The sequence below is a fragment of the Lygodium microphyllum genome, chromosome 23 (assembly GCF_053477565.2).
Source record: "Lygodium microphyllum isolate KBCC chromosome 23, Lygodium_microphyllum_v1.1.10, whole genome shotgun sequence".
In the NCBI taxonomy this organism is placed as follows: Eukaryota; Viridiplantae; Streptophyta; class Polypodiopsida; order Schizaeales; family Lygodiaceae; genus Lygodium; species Lygodium microphyllum.
In genome coordinates, this window is record NC_141157.1 from 71,217,301 (window position 1) to 71,236,047 (window position 18,747).

The following is an 18,747-nucleotide window of genomic DNA, read 5'->3' on the forward strand; positions in this document are numbered from 1 at the left end:
TATCATAACTTTCCAAACACTATTCAAATCCATTGTATGATAAGAGGACCAAAACGATCATAATCACCATTGAGGATCCTAATTCCTTGATAATAAAACTCCACATATTTGAATGATAAAGTTCTAGAAATAAGAAGAGACTAGCTCCTTTGTACTAAGGAAAAATAGATTCCCCATAGTACTTACTATCCAAGAGCAAATGTGTGTATAGCCTCCTTTAGACCCAAGCTTGCAATACTTGGATAACTATTCTAATATGGCTAGAAGTACCTACCATCATGGCACATTGGATGCCATTGTAGGCCATCGATAAGAAGCGCCAGTATACCCAACCCCTGCTTAGGCAACCATCTTGTCCCTATGATGTCCATCTAACTAGTCTATAACTATATGGGTGGTCCTACTTACATTGTCTCCACATATATACCCAACCCATGCTTAGGCAACCATCTTGTCCCTATGATGTCCATCTAACTAGTCTATAACTATATGGGTAGCCCTACTTACATAGTCTCCACATATATTCCACTTAGTCAATCATCTTCTCCCTATAATGTCCACACACACACACACACACACACACACACACACACACACACACACACACACACACACACACACACACACACACACACACACACACACACACACACACACACACACACACACACACACACACACACACACACACACACACACACACACACACACACACACACACACACACACACACACACACACACACACACACACACACACACACACACACACACACACACACACACACACACACACACACACACACACACACACACACACACACACACACACACACACACACACACACACACACACACACACACACACACACACACACACACACACACACACACACACACACACACACACACACAAAATCTTGATTGGGCAACACTGTATACCATCCCTACCATCTAACTAAAAACTACAAAATATAGCACCAGTATAGTACCATAGACACTTGCATATATGCAACCATAACACCACTATGGCACACACGACACATTTATGCATGCATTGAACCTTAATCGTGAATAACAACTTTATTTAGCCATTTGGTGCTCTATCAAACAAGGTTTATAACCTAAAAAACATATTTTGAAAAATCAGTATTCATGACATGCTCACAAAAAGTATGATTTAGAGGTCACCACATCATAACTTTTTTTAAAGCTTTATCTCACTAGGCTTTTAAATTTGGTTTTATAGTGAGCGAAAAGCCAAAGATTCTTTATAGAAAATGACATTTTAATGATGGTTTGTTAAAGCAAAAGTATGTGATATCGAGGCCCGAGGGGCCAACTTAATGATCTTATGTGACATAGCAGTATATGCTTTTATTTGTTTGCCCATGCTATAATGCTTGTGCATTTGAAGGGCCAATGGTGTTAACATAGTTGTTGTTCTAGGAGAATCTTTAAGGAGCCATTCGACTCTATGTTTTTGTTTTCCCCATTGGACTCTATGTTAAGGGAAAACACCATAGGAAACAAAAAAAAAGGACTAAATGTTCATAAAGAATTTGTAAAGTTGAGAATGTTATATGGATTTGATATTGTGGTGGACTCCATGACTAATGCTTTGAATACACGTGTTTTACACATTGCTTGGGCCATGGGAGAGGGCCTCCCATGTGAGTGCTGTCTCTTTCAAAGCTTGAGTCCTCTCCTTGTCCCACAACCCTTGTCAAATGTAAGGTAGAGAAAGGCTTACACTAAGGAAAAACATTCTTTAACATCACCATGCTATTCATGTTTTAAAAAAAAGAATTGGGATTCAATAGTTTAAGAAAGTCATCGAAGGATTTTAGAACTTTGCCAAGTGTTTCTACATTTTAAAAGTAGCGTATTTGAATTCATAGCAAAACATTTAGGACTCCTTACATGCACATATTTCAACAAGCTTTGCGAAGACATTGTATATATTTGTGATTACTTCTTTTATTACCTTTGCATTATTAGTTGACCCCCCTTATCTTCCTGATACTAGAAAGTCACTATTAGTGATCTTAACTTGAAATAATGCATCATTGAAAGCTTTCCGTTGAAAATTGACCAATGCTAATGCTTATGAAGCAATGGAAGTTACGCTTACAAAATATGAGCCACAACTTTCGATCCAGCTTCAAATGAGAATGAAATCCATTGAGAAGTCATTGGGACATAATCAATGAAATGAGTATTGTAAACAGAATTCACTGAAAACGTGTAGAAAAAGCAACCATTGTAATTTTACCAAGTCAAATATTCTAGAAACTTTTGCAAAAATTGGTTGACATAAGTAAGAATCATCCCCTTTTTGAATAGGTCATGGCATAAGGGCTTCTTTGGATTAAATCTTACTTTCTTTGCACTCAAATTACACAACATTTTCACATTCCAACACTTTAGCTATTCGTATACATATCAAATGCCCTAAAAGGTAGCTAGGATGCTTTGAAGGCACCTTAAAGTTCGGAAAGAAATATGTAGTTCACATTCATGGGTCACAGAGGAACCTTGCTAATGAAATATGATTCATAGAAAAATCTTGAGCATGCAAGCCTTGACCGGTTGCTCTAATGCATTTGTGTAGGTCCCAATATGAGACAAATGAGAGGCTTCCTTAACATGCTATGTGCGTACATGATTCAAAGTGTTAATAGTGATCATAGACTTGTAGTAGAATATTATTGAATTTAACTTTAGTTTAGTATCTAGACAAGAGGTAGAGAGCTAAAAGTGCGTGATTGATTAATAGTATTCAACATGTCCCCTATGTGAAGTGACCTCAAATAGAATAAATTAATCCATATCATATAAAAGAGAGAGAGGCAATTTCCGTTAGCTCAAATTTGGTGGTTTGGATTGCTAAACCCACAAGATTGGTGTGCCTCCAAGGCGTGGCTTAATGTAAGGCTTAGTAGGAATTAGGGTAGTTTCAAACTGATTTAGATTTAAAAAAAAGCTTTGTCGCCCCACTTAGATTCCAAAGAATCGACTCTTGAATAAAGATTCGTAGCACCTTGATTGAACAACACCTTGCTAAATAAATAATGTGTTGACCTTTAAATAGAGACCCGTGGTTCAATACCCATTCGTGTGCTTGACTGCAAAAAACGAGGGCCTGAAAAAAGTGCGTAGGATATCAATGGGAAGAAAAACAAGGAGCCAGGATTGGTCTCTCTTGGTGCTCCACTGGTGGTTTTGTAACTAATATGGCATTTCACTTAACTTTCATCAAGTGGATTGAAAATTTGAATGGACATTGTCACTTTTTTAGCTCTTTGCACAACATTTGCAACTTCTTTTGTGAGGGGTAGTTGGTCAAAGTGAACTAAGAGTCCATTTAGGTGCATTTGTTTTTAGGACATTTATGAAACTGGCCTGAGGTTCCTAGACAACAAAATTGTTGAGGGAGACACGAGAAATTTTGGGTAGCTCCCCACTTTAATCCCCACATTCTTGCCTGTCCCCAACTGCACTTAGTTAGGTTTGCAGTCCCTCTTTCGTAAACGCTCATGATGTTGAACACTGTAGGAAAAAAACAAGCGCAACGATCCGCTTTTCCATCGGTAGCCCCTTGCCCCCCAATCACACTTGGCTAGGTATATGACGCCTCCCTTGCAAAAAAGCTCATGATGTTGAACACTACAAGGAAAAGCAAGGGAGGAGAGCTTGTTCGCCCACGTGGGAAAATGCCAGAAACTTCTTCTTGTGAAAGGTTTTCTGCAGATGCTATTAGAGGGCCAAACCCTCAAGCCTCTGGCTTTGTAAGGTTATGCTACTGACAAGATGCATGAGAACGGGGGCTTTGGGGGGGAGGCTCCCCACGCTCTGGGAGGCTGCCAAATGGAAGGAGTCTCTCTCACCATAATTCATTCGGTTCGATGTGGCCCCCTCCATCGCTATTTCTGCTTCCCTTTTCCCTTCCTGGGCGAGCTTTTCCTTCTGTGTATGTGTAGTCCATGTGCTTCCTCCATTCGTCTTCCCTTCAAATTCTGTTCGCTGAGGCAAAAGCCCCTCGAATCTGACTCAGCAATTGCTCTTTCGTCCAATTTCCTTCCATATTTATACTGCCTAATCCCTTCTACACATTGTCACAAAACCTTCCATCAGAGATTTCTTCTGCATCCTCTAGCAAATCACATATTCACTCACCAAGATCACGCCTGCTTGATCATCTTAGAGGTTTCTCCCTGCGTTTCCTATCAAATTCATAGCACCTGTGACAAGAAGTTTCATCACAAAGATCAGGCCTCCCTGATCATCTTCACTCACCGATCACATCACCTCCAGTCGATATATCACACTCCTATAATTTTTTTTTTCCTCCCCTCTTTTCTTCTGACATGGCGTCCCAGCAGCAATGGTCCTGCTCGTCATCCCTGCAGAATACCGCACCACATGGCTTAGAATTCGCGCCTGCAAGGGCTGCGCTCTCTTCTTTCTCGAATGGGTATCAGGGTACAAGGCCTGCTAAAAGGACCATTCAGAAGGGTATCTGGCTGCAAGGAGAGAACGCTGCTAAGCTTAGCACGGCTCTCAAGCTTGAATGTCATACAACGCGAAGACATAATCATCCCGGCCATGGTTTGAAGATTGTCATGCAAGTCAAAAAATGCATCGGGGCCACTGGAGCAGTGCTTGAGGACGTGCCTCACATTACTGATTGGCTTCCTGATCTAAAGGTATATCTGGAATGCTTCAGATGTGCTTGAGTAAAAAAAGTTTAATCATAACCAGTCTTAGCTCTGTGCTGGTCTAAATATTTACAAGAAAAAGGCTGCTTGAGGATAGGTCCTTGTTGAAAGTTAAGTTAATGCACCGAATAGGCCAGTGAAATCTCATAACACACCATGGTGAAGAAAGTGTTCATACATGGTCACTAGTCACAGCATTACTGCATTTGGAAGAAATTTGCTGGTTTTTGCACGCCTACACTGATCATCCACATGATCATACGTTTGATGTGGTCATAGTTGATTGTCTAAATCAAATTGATGGTTTGTAACATCAATATATCTGCCAGACCTTTGTGACATTGAGTAATTTTTGATCCTTGTCCATTCTACAGGCATATCCAAGTCCCCTTAATTACAATTCAGCTTACTCAACGATGAGGTGAGAAGATTACCGTGAGCTTTCACTAAAAATGTTTGTTTGCAGACCTTATAACAGTCTTTTATGTGCTAACTTAACTGTGAGACCCTTTTTATTGCAGGCAGTATTTTGTTCATCCGGAAGATGTTGTCGCCAAAAGTGTAAGTTGTGCACTGGCCTGAACGTGTATGAATCATTAACAATTAGATGCCTTATTTCCACTGGCACCAATGTTTTTGCTTGTGTGTTTTATGTTTGAAAGCCTGATGTGGGCAGTGTATAGCCTAGTGGTCTGCACTATGGATTAAACTGATGGTGTATTAAATTTTATCCCAGAATGGGAAGATACATTTCAATTACAAGACCAATGATGCTGTAATGAAAAATTCTGAGGGTTGGCCTTTGCAGGTTGTTGAAAAACTCTCCCATTTGGGTGATGGGATCCATTTTCGACGTGCTGGTCCTAGAGAGAAGGTCTGTTTCAAACAGCAACTACCTATTTTAATTTTTTTACACAATGATCATTGTAACTCAGGCAGCAACATACAAAGATATTGTTTGCCTTTCCACTGTACTAGGAATTGATGCAGTGCTAAATTACAGGTCTATTTCATGCCAGAAGAAGTACATGCCTGCATTGTTACATGCGGGGGACTATGTCCAGGTCTTAACACAGTGATACGTGAGGTAGTATGTGGCCTATGGAACCAATATGGTGTTAGAGACATTATTGGTATGGAAGTAAGTAAATCTCCTTTTCCTGAATTCAAATTCTTATATTCTTATGCAGATTGTTTGTCCTTGTTTGTATGACTATGTTCCCTTTGCAGTTAAATCAGATTGGTTGTAAGGAGGAGGGAAGGTTGTTTTCACATAGACAGTAATTATAACTTATTGCATGGAGCTTATTGTTAGTTCGCTCTGCATTAAACAGACTGCTAATTTTTTGATTTCCAATCAAGAACCAATTCAGGGTGTCTTCCTTGTCTTAGTCTTGAAAATGCTGGCCGAATAATTTTTCATAGCTTTTGATCACAATATGTTGTGTGAGTCAGCTTGGATAATATGGAAAGTCTTCTTATAGCTGCAGTAGCAACGATGAGGGTTAGGCTTTAGACCCAACCTTTCCTTTCAATGATCCTCCCAGGGCCCCAGCTGTGTCAAGGTGCCTCCAGAAGTGCATGAAAAAACAGGGTGCCTCGGCCACAAGCCCTGTTACCTGTAGTATCCAGCCTCACCTAGTTTTTTTAAAATAGAAATCTCTCTCTCTCTCTCTCTCTGTTTGTTTTAATAACGTGATTTCTCTGTGCTACCTTCACATTTATCAAGGCACTTGTTTTCCTGTTCTTCTCATTAATGCCTCTTGAGTTTTAAGTCACTTATGCCCCTAACCCTCTCATTTTCCTGAAGTCTCTTCTGCAAATAACTTTTTTGTTAATGCCTACTCACATGGGGGTGTTCACATAAATAGACACTTCTGTGCCTTTCCCTAGGGCTTAGCGGGCAACCTTATAGAAATCTATACTGCATGTAGATTGCCTTGATGGAGAGCCTTGCATCTCCAACTCATCCATGTTGGACTTGCATGGAGTCAGCCTCACTTGCTTGTTGAACCTGTCCACCTCAGTAAAAATAGCATCACTCTAGAACCTGTTGCTCTTTAGGAGGCTGGTTGTGAAATCCATGGAAGCATTCTTCTGAGACGATGGGTGCAACTTACCCATCACCTTCTGGTTGCTCGTGGTCTGGCATGCTTGGCATCCACTTATGTATTGCTAAACTTCTTGCTTCATCTAAGGTCAAAAGAAGAGCTGAGTAACTTCTCAAGGGTAAAGCCTCCACCATGATACCTCGCAGTTGGTGCATCATGGGCTTCCTAGAGAATAGTAGGCCTGTAATGTCTTGCATCAGTGAGACAAAGTCAATCACCTGGAGAATAGTAGGCCCGTAAGGTCTTGCATTAGCGAGACAAAGTCAATCACCTGGAGAATAGTAGGCCCGTAAGGTCTTGCATCAGTGAGGCAAAGTCAATCATAGTGACAAGTTCTCTCATCCCTTCACACAAACTCAAAATGTAGACCATGCTAGCATCCATGCTTCTCTGGACCAAACTCAGGATCAGCTTCATGAGCACTTTCACAAGAGTGAAGAAGTTTGACTCCACACAAAGGGAACACAATCACTGGCTGGGGCCACTTGTGTAACGCATTTGCCAGGAGCCACTGTATTTTCTTTCCCAGCTGAATCTTGAAGCTAACCTCGGAAAGAAATGGCCACCACCCCAGAGCTTGCTGCTTTGTCTTGATTCCAAAATCGGGTTCAATAAGATATACCTCCATTTCTTCGAGTCATGCATGTTGCATGATAGCCAACAGTTCTTGTCATATGTGGCGTAATTTAACTGTGCCACCTTGAGCTTTATGCTTTCATAAGCCATCAGATGGTTGCCCTGTTATAATGCTGCTTGTATACCACAACTCAGGCATGACCTATCACCATGAAGGGCTCATTGTTATTGGCTGTGTTTCAGTCTCAGCTAGCTCTGTTTTGCCTAGAGCAAAAAGTTCCTGATAGGCCATTGATGTCTTCACAAGTGAAATTATCTGAAGGCAAGATTGAAATGGGATGGTATAACACCATTTCCATGCCATGTGTGCCTTTAATTCTACTTAGACAACATTTTGGTAGGGATTTCTGATAAAAATACCTTGTCATGGAAATCCACAAAATACCTTGGAAAGTAACTATAATTGTATTGACATATGGAACTCTAGATTGAAATGTTCACTGAACTTGGAGGATGCACATTTTATTCTTTTGACAAGAGTTCTACCATTGGGATAAATCAAGGAGCTGAAAGTGTGGCTTAGTTGCATGATCCACTCATATTTTATTGCAATAGGACTGCTCTCGATAGGCCAATTAGTGTTTCTATTTGTAAAGGTATATGGAAACAAGATTAGCATGGGATGGAGGAGAGAAGATTGGCACGGGATGGTGCAACACTATTTCCTGGTTATGTGGACGTCACATTTTGGTCGGGGTTTTTCCATAAGAAAATCACCTCAGGGAAATTCACAAAGTACCTCAAAAACGAATATGGACTTCAGCCTCAAACATGGAACCACCCTAGAATGAACTTTTCATGGAACTTAGGGGATGCACAGAATATTCTCAATCAAGAAGAGTTCCACCCTTAGGATAAATCAATGTGCTCATAGTGTGCTCAGTCATTTGTTCTTGTCTTAGTGCAGTAGGATTATGCCTAGCACCCAAACACGAGTGACCATTGCAATATCTCAATTGAGAAGTGTGTTGGAATCTTTAGCTGTAGTTTTTTAGGCATAATAGTGTATTGCTAATGTGATAATGGTTGAATTGGCTTTCACCTCTAGAGGCATGAAAAAGGTCGATTGGCTATTCCAATGAAAAGTTGGACTTGGTTGTCTACTAGTGTGTGCACCCTGTACCTACAGGACATGAGTAGCGGTGCCATAGATTTTAGTTCCGATATGTTTCATGAAGCTGAGGATCTTGTACTTTGTAAGTTGTACCTATAGCTCACAAGCTCTTGCAAGTTGATGATCTGCTGTGTGAGTGGTACCGTAGGAAATCAAATTCAGTAGTTGGAGATCTAGGATATATGCATTGTACACCTGATTTAATATTTGGTCATTCCCATTCACTTGAAAAAGCCCACCGGTGTATTTGATTTCACTTAAGGTGGTGCTTTATCTATTTTGGTTGACATCTATATACATGCACTTGCAGGGGTTGATTGTTAAGGTATCTTATTGCAGAATTGAAATATCTTTCTATCTCCACTGTTCATTGCTATGGCATCAAAGATCTACATAATAGTTGACTGCACCCCCACTAGTGACCTCTAAGCATGCCTTATGTTGTAATCTGATTGCTTACAATGTTTTTCAAGCATTGTCCATTCTAAAGATGGACATTGTGATCATGGGCAGATAATTGCCACCCAAATTTGTCAATCAGCTCATTGAATTTTCAAGGAAACAAGAAGCAGAATAAACTGTTAAGATGGAAACTTTAAGCTAGTCCATATTAGGTGCTGTTTGATTGCTTTCTTTAAGATTCTGTCCTGATTTGAAGAAGTAATGCACACACTCTGATTCAGAAAATCATAAACAGTTGTCTGTATGCTTCTATTTTTATGGCAGGGTGGTTATAGGGGATTTTACGCACGGAACACAATACCATTGAATCCTAAGGTTGTAAATGATATCCATAAACGTGGAGGCACTATACTTGGTACATCACGCGGAGGCCATCAAACAACTAAGATTGTCAACAGTATTCAGGATCGTGGCATAAATCAGGTACACAAGGCTTAAGGTCTCTAGGTGGTTATTGGTTTTCTTGGACGCCTTTTGTAAAACATGTCATGTTTATTGTCTGGTTAGGTGTACATTGTCGGGGGTGAGGGGACACAAAAAGGGGCTGCTCTTATATATGAGGTACTTCCAGTCATTTCCATTCTGGTTTCTTTGGATTTATTTGGTGCTATTCTAACATGATAGGCATATTTAAAAGAAGGAACCTGTATGCCTGCTGTATGATGGATAGTGGACTTGCTAGCAGAATGTTTTGCAACTATGCTTGATTGCAGTAAAATCAAGGGACTTGAGACAATTATAATATTCTTGCCATCTATCAAGTTTATAATATGCACAACCCCAATACTGCTCTACATCATAAAAGACATATCTTGAATAAAATGGAATGCTATTTTTTAATTTGCAAAGTTTGTCAGGGCAAATTCACCAATTTGTTGGAAGACAATCACTGCAAGTTTCATTTTCCCTCTATAAATTCTTTCATAAAAAATTGATTAGTAGAAAAATAGTGTTTGGTCACATTTTGCTTTTTGATACATTGTCTTTGAGATTCCTTACTAAATTAAGTTCCTCAATTCAACCTATACTAATTAAATGAGAAGGCTTGCACATTTGCCATTTTTCAACTTTCCAGCCAAGTGATTTTCCTTGTGTTGCTTGCAGGAAGTCAGGCGGCGTGGATTAAAAGTTGCTGTTGCGGGCATACCGAAAACTATTGACAATGACATTGACGTATGCTGATTGCCTTTCCCTGATATTTTAAATATATGTCGAGATAGTTCAAGAGTCAACCATTTGTTACTAATGTTTCATCTGTTGGCACCTTCCTGATTTTTCACAAATTAAACTGTCTTTTAGTTTTCTCCAAGAGAAAGCCAATGGTAAGTTTATTTTACATAAGGTAATGCATACTTCGTATGGGCAGCATAATCACATGCTGTGTGCTGCTGAAGTTTCTAGAAGTAGGACTTTAGCTTCTTTATTGCCAGCACACACCCTTCTGTGTTTGTTGTTTGTGTTTCTGTCCAATCAGTATTTTGAATAGGCCCTCCTCTTTGCATCTGCCACTGCACCATCATCTCTTGTACGATAGTGGTCAAATGTACACACACGCCACAGTTTTACTTGAATAGGAGCTCTGCCATTATGTATGCGTGGATGTACATATATGCATACATATCTACACGCGCACGTGCACACACCCACACCCACACCCACACACCCACCGACCCACCCCTTCCACCTGAGAGGTCTGAGGATCATGGCATTGATCTAGTGCCAAGCAGTACTCCACTGAATTGGCCAGCATATAGAGTGACTGCAGCCCAACAATAAGCAATTATGGCATAGGTGAAGCATGTAGTGGACAAGGGGCTGGTTCAGCTTAGCTCATCCCCTTTTTGCTCATCTATTCTTTTGGTTTAGAAAAAACATGGTTCATGGTGCATGTGCATTGAGTACTGTACTTGAGTTTCTTGTGATGCCATTTGGGCTTTTCCAGAGACCATTCAGGATGGCCTTAGGAGATCACAAAGGATACACAACGATTGCAGAGACAGCAATAGCATGTTGGTTTGCTTAGTATGAACTATGCCCTTGTGTGCAAGAATTATAGAGGATGGAGAGCCTACTTCAATTGGGGAGGCTTTGACATTAGGATGTTTGGAATAGCACCATCTAGGATGAGCTTGATTCCATTGACTGGAATCACACTTATGTAGTCCTCTATGGAGGAAGGTGACTTGGGTTAGATGGGTCTACGAGACCAAGTACCGGGCTGATGGGACCTTGGACAAGTGCAAAGCAAGGCTTGTTGCCAAGAAGCTTGGCTTGGACTATCTAGAGACCTTTGTCCCCATGGCTTATATGTCAACCATTAGGATGGTCTTGACAATTGCTGCACATCACAGATGGCCAATTTACCAGATGGATGTGAACTCAGCCTTCTTGAGTGGCGATTTTTAGGAGGTTTATGTTGAGCAGCCACTGTGTTTCTGTGTCCTGAGGTTAGAGGATCAGGTTTACTGCTTGTGAAAGGCCATCTATGGCCTAAAGCAAAACACTTTGAGCTTGGTATTAGTGGATAGACCGTTTCTTTCTTGACCATGGCTTTTGGCAGTCAAATTATGAAACCCCAACCTTTACTTTAGATTGTCAGATGTAGTGGTGAGCTGTCAGTCTTTATATCAATGACTTGATCATTATTGGGAGTCGTAGTGAGCACATTGCACACTCTAGAGAGATGCCGAGCACGGAGTTTGAGGTGACAAATCTTGGCCTCCTTCACTTTTTCCTTGGGCTAGAGATGTTGCAGATGCCAATTGACATTTTAATCTCATAGCAGAGATTTGTGGCTGAGCTGTTGACAGCCTTTTGCATGACTGCTTGTAGGCCAAGTTTGTGCCCCGTGGAACCGTAGTCCAAGTTGTCCCAAGTGACAAATGTCACTAGGTACAGACACTTGATTGGGTCCTTGATTTGGCTCATTTATACCCATTCAAAGCCTTCTTATGTACTCCTTGAGCTCTTTCATGCAAAGACCTCTTCAGCCTCATTGACAGGCCCCGTTGCAAGTTTTGTGGTACTTGCAGGGCACCTTGATACATGGGAACTTCTATGGAAGGGAGTCTCTTTGACAGGTCAGGCAGATTTGAATTGGTTAGTCGACATAAACTCTTGGAGATCTGCTAAAATTTCTTAATTTATTTGGATTTTGGTGCCATTTCTTGGAGCAGCAAGCGATAGCCCATTGTTGGTTTTTCTTCCATAGAGGCAGAGTATAAAGCTACTTGTGCAGCTTTCCATAATTATTTGTGGTGACAATCAGAGTTGCCTGGCCATTGCTATGAGTCAAATATATCATGCTCGCTCAAAGTACATCTAGGTCTGGGATTTGGAGCTGGTTTACTGACTGCCCCATGGTGGATAAGTGGCAGACATCTCCATGAAGGGTCTTTCATTGCCTTCACTTCATCATATGCGTCCCTTGCAAGTTTAGGCACACCCACAATTCAAGAGAGGGTGTTAGTGGTTGTGGCCATCTCATGGTTGCGAGCCCTATACTAAGGGACGTTAGGAGCTTTGTTTGGGTCTAATCATTTTGGTTACTTTTGGACAATTTGTTCTTTGTCCCTATTTTTTGGACTCATCCATCTTTTTGGCCCAGAACGCTGTCCTAGAGGATTTGGTCACTGTCCAAAAGATTTTAGTTGAGTGTTTCCTTTTTATAGGCTCCCCTATTAGTTGATCGACAATCACTCCAGTGATTGATGTCTTTTGTCTCCTGCCTTCTCTCTGAGCATCCTCACCACAACACCACCTTGCAGCATGTGCAAGGGCTGAGTCTTGTATCAACTTCCTTCCACTATTCAACTAAGTTTCCCTTCTTGCATTCATTGTTTCTCATCTTGCTGTAGTGCATCCTCTTCCGTTGGCACTCTCACACTTGGGTTGCTTTCTAGCTCTAGTTGGTTGGCCAGATGGCCTTTTGTACACATTTCTATTCTGTTTATTCATACACCCCACCCCAACCCCACACTCACACGCAGCACTACATGACCAAACAGGTGTAGCTTGGTAGGTAGATTGAAGTTTTGAATGCATGGGACCAGCAGGTCTTGAGTTCAATTCCTACATCCCTATGGGCATCTAATGAAGAAGAGCAAGATCTAAATCTGGTTTTGTGGGTTAGGATAACGTAAAATCACCAAATAAAAAAAGACCTAGTAGTAGTGAGAGAGAGGGAGGGTGGGTGGGCATCACACAATGTGTTGCACTTCACTTTTTTTTTGCGTGTCCTTTTTTTTGTTTTTTTTTTTGGGGGGGGGGGGGTGGGTGTGGGTGGGTGTCTGGGTGTTTGCCCATGATATGTTGCATTGCTAGGTATGTTTAAAAACAGGGGCAGGGGGAAGGAAAGATGGCTGAATGATCTTTTTTTTACTTTCTTCTATGTTAGTCTTTTGGAAGATATGAGTCCAACAACTTGAACTTATTTAATGAATGAGTGAAGCAATTCCAAGCTATATTTGAAATGTTCATCAATTATTTAGAATTACAAGAAGCCTTTGTTCTTTACGGAAGATAAGTGAGATTTAAAACACGAAGTTCATTCCCTATCGCTTCTACAGGTTATTGACAGGTCTTTTGGCTTTGACACTGCTGTGGAGGAAGCGCAAAGGGCTATTAATGCGGCACATGTTGAAGCTGCGAGTGTGCAGAATGGAATTGGACTTGTTAAATTGATGGGCAGATATAGTGGTATATTTTCTCATATACATTTTTGTTTGTAGATAGATTGCACCTTCTGTTATTCTGACTGTAACAAGTCCACTAGTTTTGTTCATTTAAGGCAAGGCAATATTGTTTTGTAACTGCTGCATGTGTGTGCATTCGCACATTAGACCTAAAAACTGATTGCTCTGCATGTGTTTCACAGTTTTGTTGAGGTTCAAAAGTCACTAAGCTCTCGTCTTGTTGATATTGATTCAGAATCTATAGTAATCTAATCTTCTTCAATTGCCACCTGGATATGCTTTGACAGGGTATATTGCGATGTATGCAACACTTGCGAGCCGGGATGTGGTAAGAGATCTCACTAAAGTTGATTTTGTTTACAAGTCTAAGTTCAGCAACTGATATGTGAAGGTTCACATGACTGTCGTCGCTCTATACCTACATTACAATAGACTTGGGGGTCAGCTTATACTATCGGCTGAAATTATGGTATTCAGTAAGCTTGAACAAATGCCATACAGCTTGAGGCAGCTCAGTCATATACAAATTGAGCCGGTTGCTACCTCCGTAGCTCATAAGCAGTGGCTGATGCTGGAAGCAGTGGGTTGTAGTAAGAATAAGGGGACAGCACAAAGATAACAAGAATGATTCAAAGGTCTCTTTAACTTTAATGGGCCATGTCTGTCGTTGGTTATGCTGTTGAGGAGTTTGAAGCCTACAAACAGGCAAGGAAAACCTTATATTTGGTGAGTGAAGAGGGCAGTGGTGGGATACAGATGGCAAGTTTGCCCTGATCAAGACAGTGCAAATTGGTTAGATTATTTTAACCCTACACCTCCCTCTCCCAACAAGACGAGTTCAACTAGCTTGGTTTGCAAATAGTTGGACAAAAATAGCTGTGTTGTCAGTGTTTCTCCAGAGCATGAGAGTTGACCAGACCTACCTCTTTTTCCCCTCTGTTCTTACATTGTCTTGAGATCTCAGCCTCTGGGATGTCTCTACAGACCATTATTTATTCTTTCTCCATGCTTGTCCAGTCAATTCTTTGCTGTTTTCTAGCATGGCGGTTCTTCCTCCTGTTTGCCTTTGGAGACGTTTGTTGGTGCCTCTGGCAAATCACACAAGATGCACCCTGGGATTCCTTAAAGTAGAAGAGCAATGGAGGTGTACATGTTCCCTTGACCTGCTTTACTGAATATTTATTCATGCATTTTATCTCATTGATCTGTGAGGACCTAGTGACCAAATTTGTTGGATGGTTTGTCAGACACCATTTTTGTTGATGTGAAGGCACAGAAGCAGGGCACCTTGGAGTGTGCCATGAGGTTAGCAACGATCTTTCAGTAGCAATAACGGCCCCCCAGGGTAGTCAGAGGAGGATGAAAAGGGGGACTTCAGCTCATCACAGGGGAGAGTCTTGCAGTATGTTCAAGGAGGGTGCTAATAGTTTTTCTAAGGATTGGATTGAGGAGTTGCAATCAAGCCAAACAAACTAAGGAGTCTAGATCTCTTGCTTGTCAGCAGCCACCTTCCTTAGATGGTCAGGCAAGTCCAGGTAGTTGTTACGAGAACTTGGAGGGCGTTAGCATGGCTCTTGCTATACCTATACCTATCAGGGGAAATCTTGCCTTTATCTCATTAGCGTGGTGCCTTGACTGTGGCCCCACAAAGATCCTCTTGTCCTTCAACTTTAAACTCCTTGGATCATACTGCGCTGTTGCCCCTTCTGCTTTTTATCCTGCTTTGTTCACCTCTAGATAACTACCTCTGTGCCTCTAGTGTTTGGGCTTCAGATTTATGAATTCCTTAGTCACCCTTGCCAGAATAGCATATTATTTGCTTGTAGCATATATTGGCACTGGTTGACCTGTCCCATGGCCATTATTTTGTTCTACCACCTCTCATAAGCGATTGCCAGTTCCACTAATCAGAGGAACTTATGGCTAGCATAGCCATGTATACACACCAGTCTGCTGCCATGATGGATTGGGAAACCGAATACACCTCTGATGTGGTTGAGGTGTCTGAACCCCAGGGCTAGATGTGGAAACACAATATAATGGGTGCTGTGATGCACCATGTTGCAGGGCTTACCGTGAAGTGTATGTACCACTTGACCTGTCCTGGTGCCTACATGTGTAGATGATTGCTCAAAGGGTGTCTGCATCAGCTGCTAAGTCATGGAGGTGCCTTAGCATATTCACCTCCCAAATGTGGCAGTCTACAATACACAAACTGGCTTGTAGCCGCTTTTGGCTGGTTGGATTAAGTGGAGGAGAAAAAATCAAAGATGGAGGGAGGTAGAAGCGGTTAGCAGATTCTCTCAGGGTGCTTTGAGCAGTCCAGGAGCACCTACTCTAAGCTTTTAATACTGGGGACTCTATATTACATTATCCACTTCAGAATAATTACTGTGGTATTTATATTGTTCTGATGTTGAGCCTTTAATTTACAGGCATTTTGTTTTATTTTGCTCTTGTAACTGTTGTTGAACTTGGGCGTTATTTGCTAATGATTGTGTGTATGATGCTGCAGGACTGTTGTTTGATACCGGAAGTGCACTTTTATCTTGAAGGTGAAGGTGGACTGTATGAATACATTGAGAAGAGACTCCATGAAAATGGTCATGCAGTCATAGTCATAGCAGAAGGTGCAGGCCAAGAGTTGATGGCTGAAAGCATGGAAGCCTCAGATTCTCATGATGCTTCAGGAAACCGTCTTCTCCTTGATGTTGGCTTATGGCTTTCGCAAAAATTGAAGGTTTGTAAAATTTTATGTGCAAGTCTCGCTTCTGTTTCTGATTTTGGCGATTCTAATTTTCTTTCATGACATTTATATTTCAGGATCACTTTCTGAAAACCAGAAAGGATGTTCTGAATTTGAAATATATTGGTGAGTGTTCAATCTGCCAAGTTTGAAGCAAGTCTAGTTGTGAAATAATGCTCAAACTTTCATGCTTATTTATTCTGAAATGATGCTTTAACAGATCCAACATACATGATTCGTGCAATTCCAAGCAATGCAGCAGATAATGTCTATTGCACACTTCTCGCTCAAAGTGCTACTCATGGAGCCATGGCAGGATATAGTGGTTTTACCGTTGGACCTGTTAATGGTCGGCATTGTTACATACCTACATCGGTAACAACTCACTTTTAGCATGTCTTTATATCATTGTATCACTTCCTATGACTGGCTGCACTGTATTAGTGAGGAAGCCATTCAGGTTTAGGTTTTAGTCTATACAGTTTTGGGGTTGCAGCAAAACACGGAAACTGTCTATTCAGTTTCAGAGTTGCAGCAAAACATGAAAAACATTTGAGTTCAACTTTTGAAACAGGCCCGTCTGAAACCTTGCTGTTTGTTCGGTTCTGTCATGGAAACCTTCAAGGTCCTGCGTATGCTGTTCTCATCTGAAATCTTCTTGGCTTTTTAAGTTAGTTATATTTCTATGCCAGTGTGCAATCTCAGCATTTTAAAATTGGCATTTCAGTTTAAAAACAATAAATTGACAGTCATTACTGTGTGTGACTGAAAACAAGAGATTGTGCAAGAACCACATTGCATGGACGTGTATGTTCGTTTAGGGCAGCTGGTGACTGGTTTTCATTTGTTGTACTTACCATCTCTGCTGGAATATGGGAGGGGCTTGTTTTTGTTGGTGGTTTGTCTATCTTTTCTGAAAATAACTTGTTGCACAGGTATTGTTGTGCTAGATTGACGTGTTATAACCTAGTTTCTAATAATTGAAATTATTTATAATAAAGTGTATTTTACTGATTTTGATGTTCCACTGGCACTGCAGAGAGTAACTGAGAAACAGAAACGCGTCAGTATAACAGATCGGATGTGGGCAAGGCTTCTGTCATCAACCAATCAACCACATTTTATGCACACTGATGAAGAAGCAGAGGCAAAAGTAAAGGAACATCTGGATGCCCTTGTTCGTGTTTAAGCGAACATTTTGGAGATACGGGTAGAGTGTAAAGATTCAGAAATGTGCCTAGAGTTTCAACCTAGTCACTCGGGAAATATTGGAGCACAATCGTAATGATGACATTCTAGGGATACTGATTCCAAAATCATATACCATAATTGCATTTGCACAGGGTGCCCGAGTCAGTAATGCTATTTGCAGGCAGATAGTGTTTTGGGCTGGGTGGTGCCATGTATGTAGCACTAGCTTACCGTTTTGAAGGATAGTGATAGCCTTGAAGGCCGGAGTTACACCAGCAGGTTCTTATACTCTTCCTAAGCTTGCTTTGAGTTATTGTTGGAGAGGTCAGCTGCATTGCTGATATGTTCATATATGCTCAGGTCAAAGTCTCAAACCTTGTGAACTTACTCGTCTCAATTTAGTGCGCATTCCAACTGAGCTGTGAAAGCTTGAGTTGGTGCAGGGTTGTCTGAGTTAAAAAAATAACCGTTCGTGCTGGTCATCGAATTCTGATTAACTTGGTTGCTTCCAATGACCATTTATCCCAGCAAGACATTTGAATTGACATCACATGTGCGAAACTATGTATTATTATTTTATAACAATAATTTGACCAGGTACGAGTGCTTTTGTATACATTTTGGGATCATTCCCTTAAGAGTAGCACACCATTGGTTTATTAAGTTAAGTTCTTTTGTGGCCAAAAGCAGCTTTTGGTACTGTACTTGGCTTGAATCAGGAAATGATGTAGAAACATGTCTGAGCCATGGCTTTTACCAGCATATCACAGACAAGTAAATATCTAAAGCACTCAGTCACAAAATTGACATTCACTTGATGTCAATTGAAACTTGTTGGTCGCCATCTTGCACAAGGCTTTTTTTTTGTTGGTCTTTTTTGGGACTAATGGGAAGTTTACAGTTCAAAGAAACACAAAATTTAAGTCACAGATAATCACACCAGGTGTCATGAGACTTGGACTATTTGGGGCTTGATAAAAATAAATTCCATGAATGAAGGGGCTATATGAATGCCTACTATAAACATTTGAGAGAGAGAGAGAGAGAGAGAGAGAGAGAGAGAGAGAGAGGCC

At 41.0% G+C, this 18,747-nt stretch overlaps 1 protein-coding gene across 2 annotated transcripts; it reads left to right on the forward strand.

Annotated features, from left to right (window-relative positions):
* The first annotated feature begins 3,881 nt into the window (after window positions 1–3,881).
* Window positions 3,882–18,274, forward strand: LOC148016320 (ATP-dependent 6-phosphofructokinase 6-like). 2 transcript variants are annotated; one of them, XR_015688156.1, is made up of 15 exons: window positions 3,882–4,708; window positions 5,095–5,141; window positions 5,242–5,281; window positions 5,529–5,594; window positions 5,724–5,861; window positions 9,308–9,466; window positions 9,551–9,604; window positions 10,148–10,216; window positions 13,612–13,741; window positions 14,025–14,065; window positions 16,253–16,477; window positions 16,561–16,609; window positions 16,704–16,858; window positions 17,523–17,953; window positions 18,035–18,274. XR_015688156.1 is itself a non-coding variant. In XM_087664621.1 (14 exons), exons 1-14 carry the CDS (start codon window positions 4,370–4,372, stop codon window positions 17,670–17,672), a joined length of 1,662 nt encoding a protein of 553 aa, XP_087520747.1. In that variant the 5' UTR covers window positions 3,882–4,369; the 3' UTR covers window positions 17,673–18,274. The 2 variants fall into 2 exon arrangements, 1 of the variants encoding a protein (XP_087520747.1); XM_087664621.1 differs by having other exon boundaries at window positions 17,523–18,274.
* Window positions 18,275–18,747: the final 473 nt, after the last annotated feature.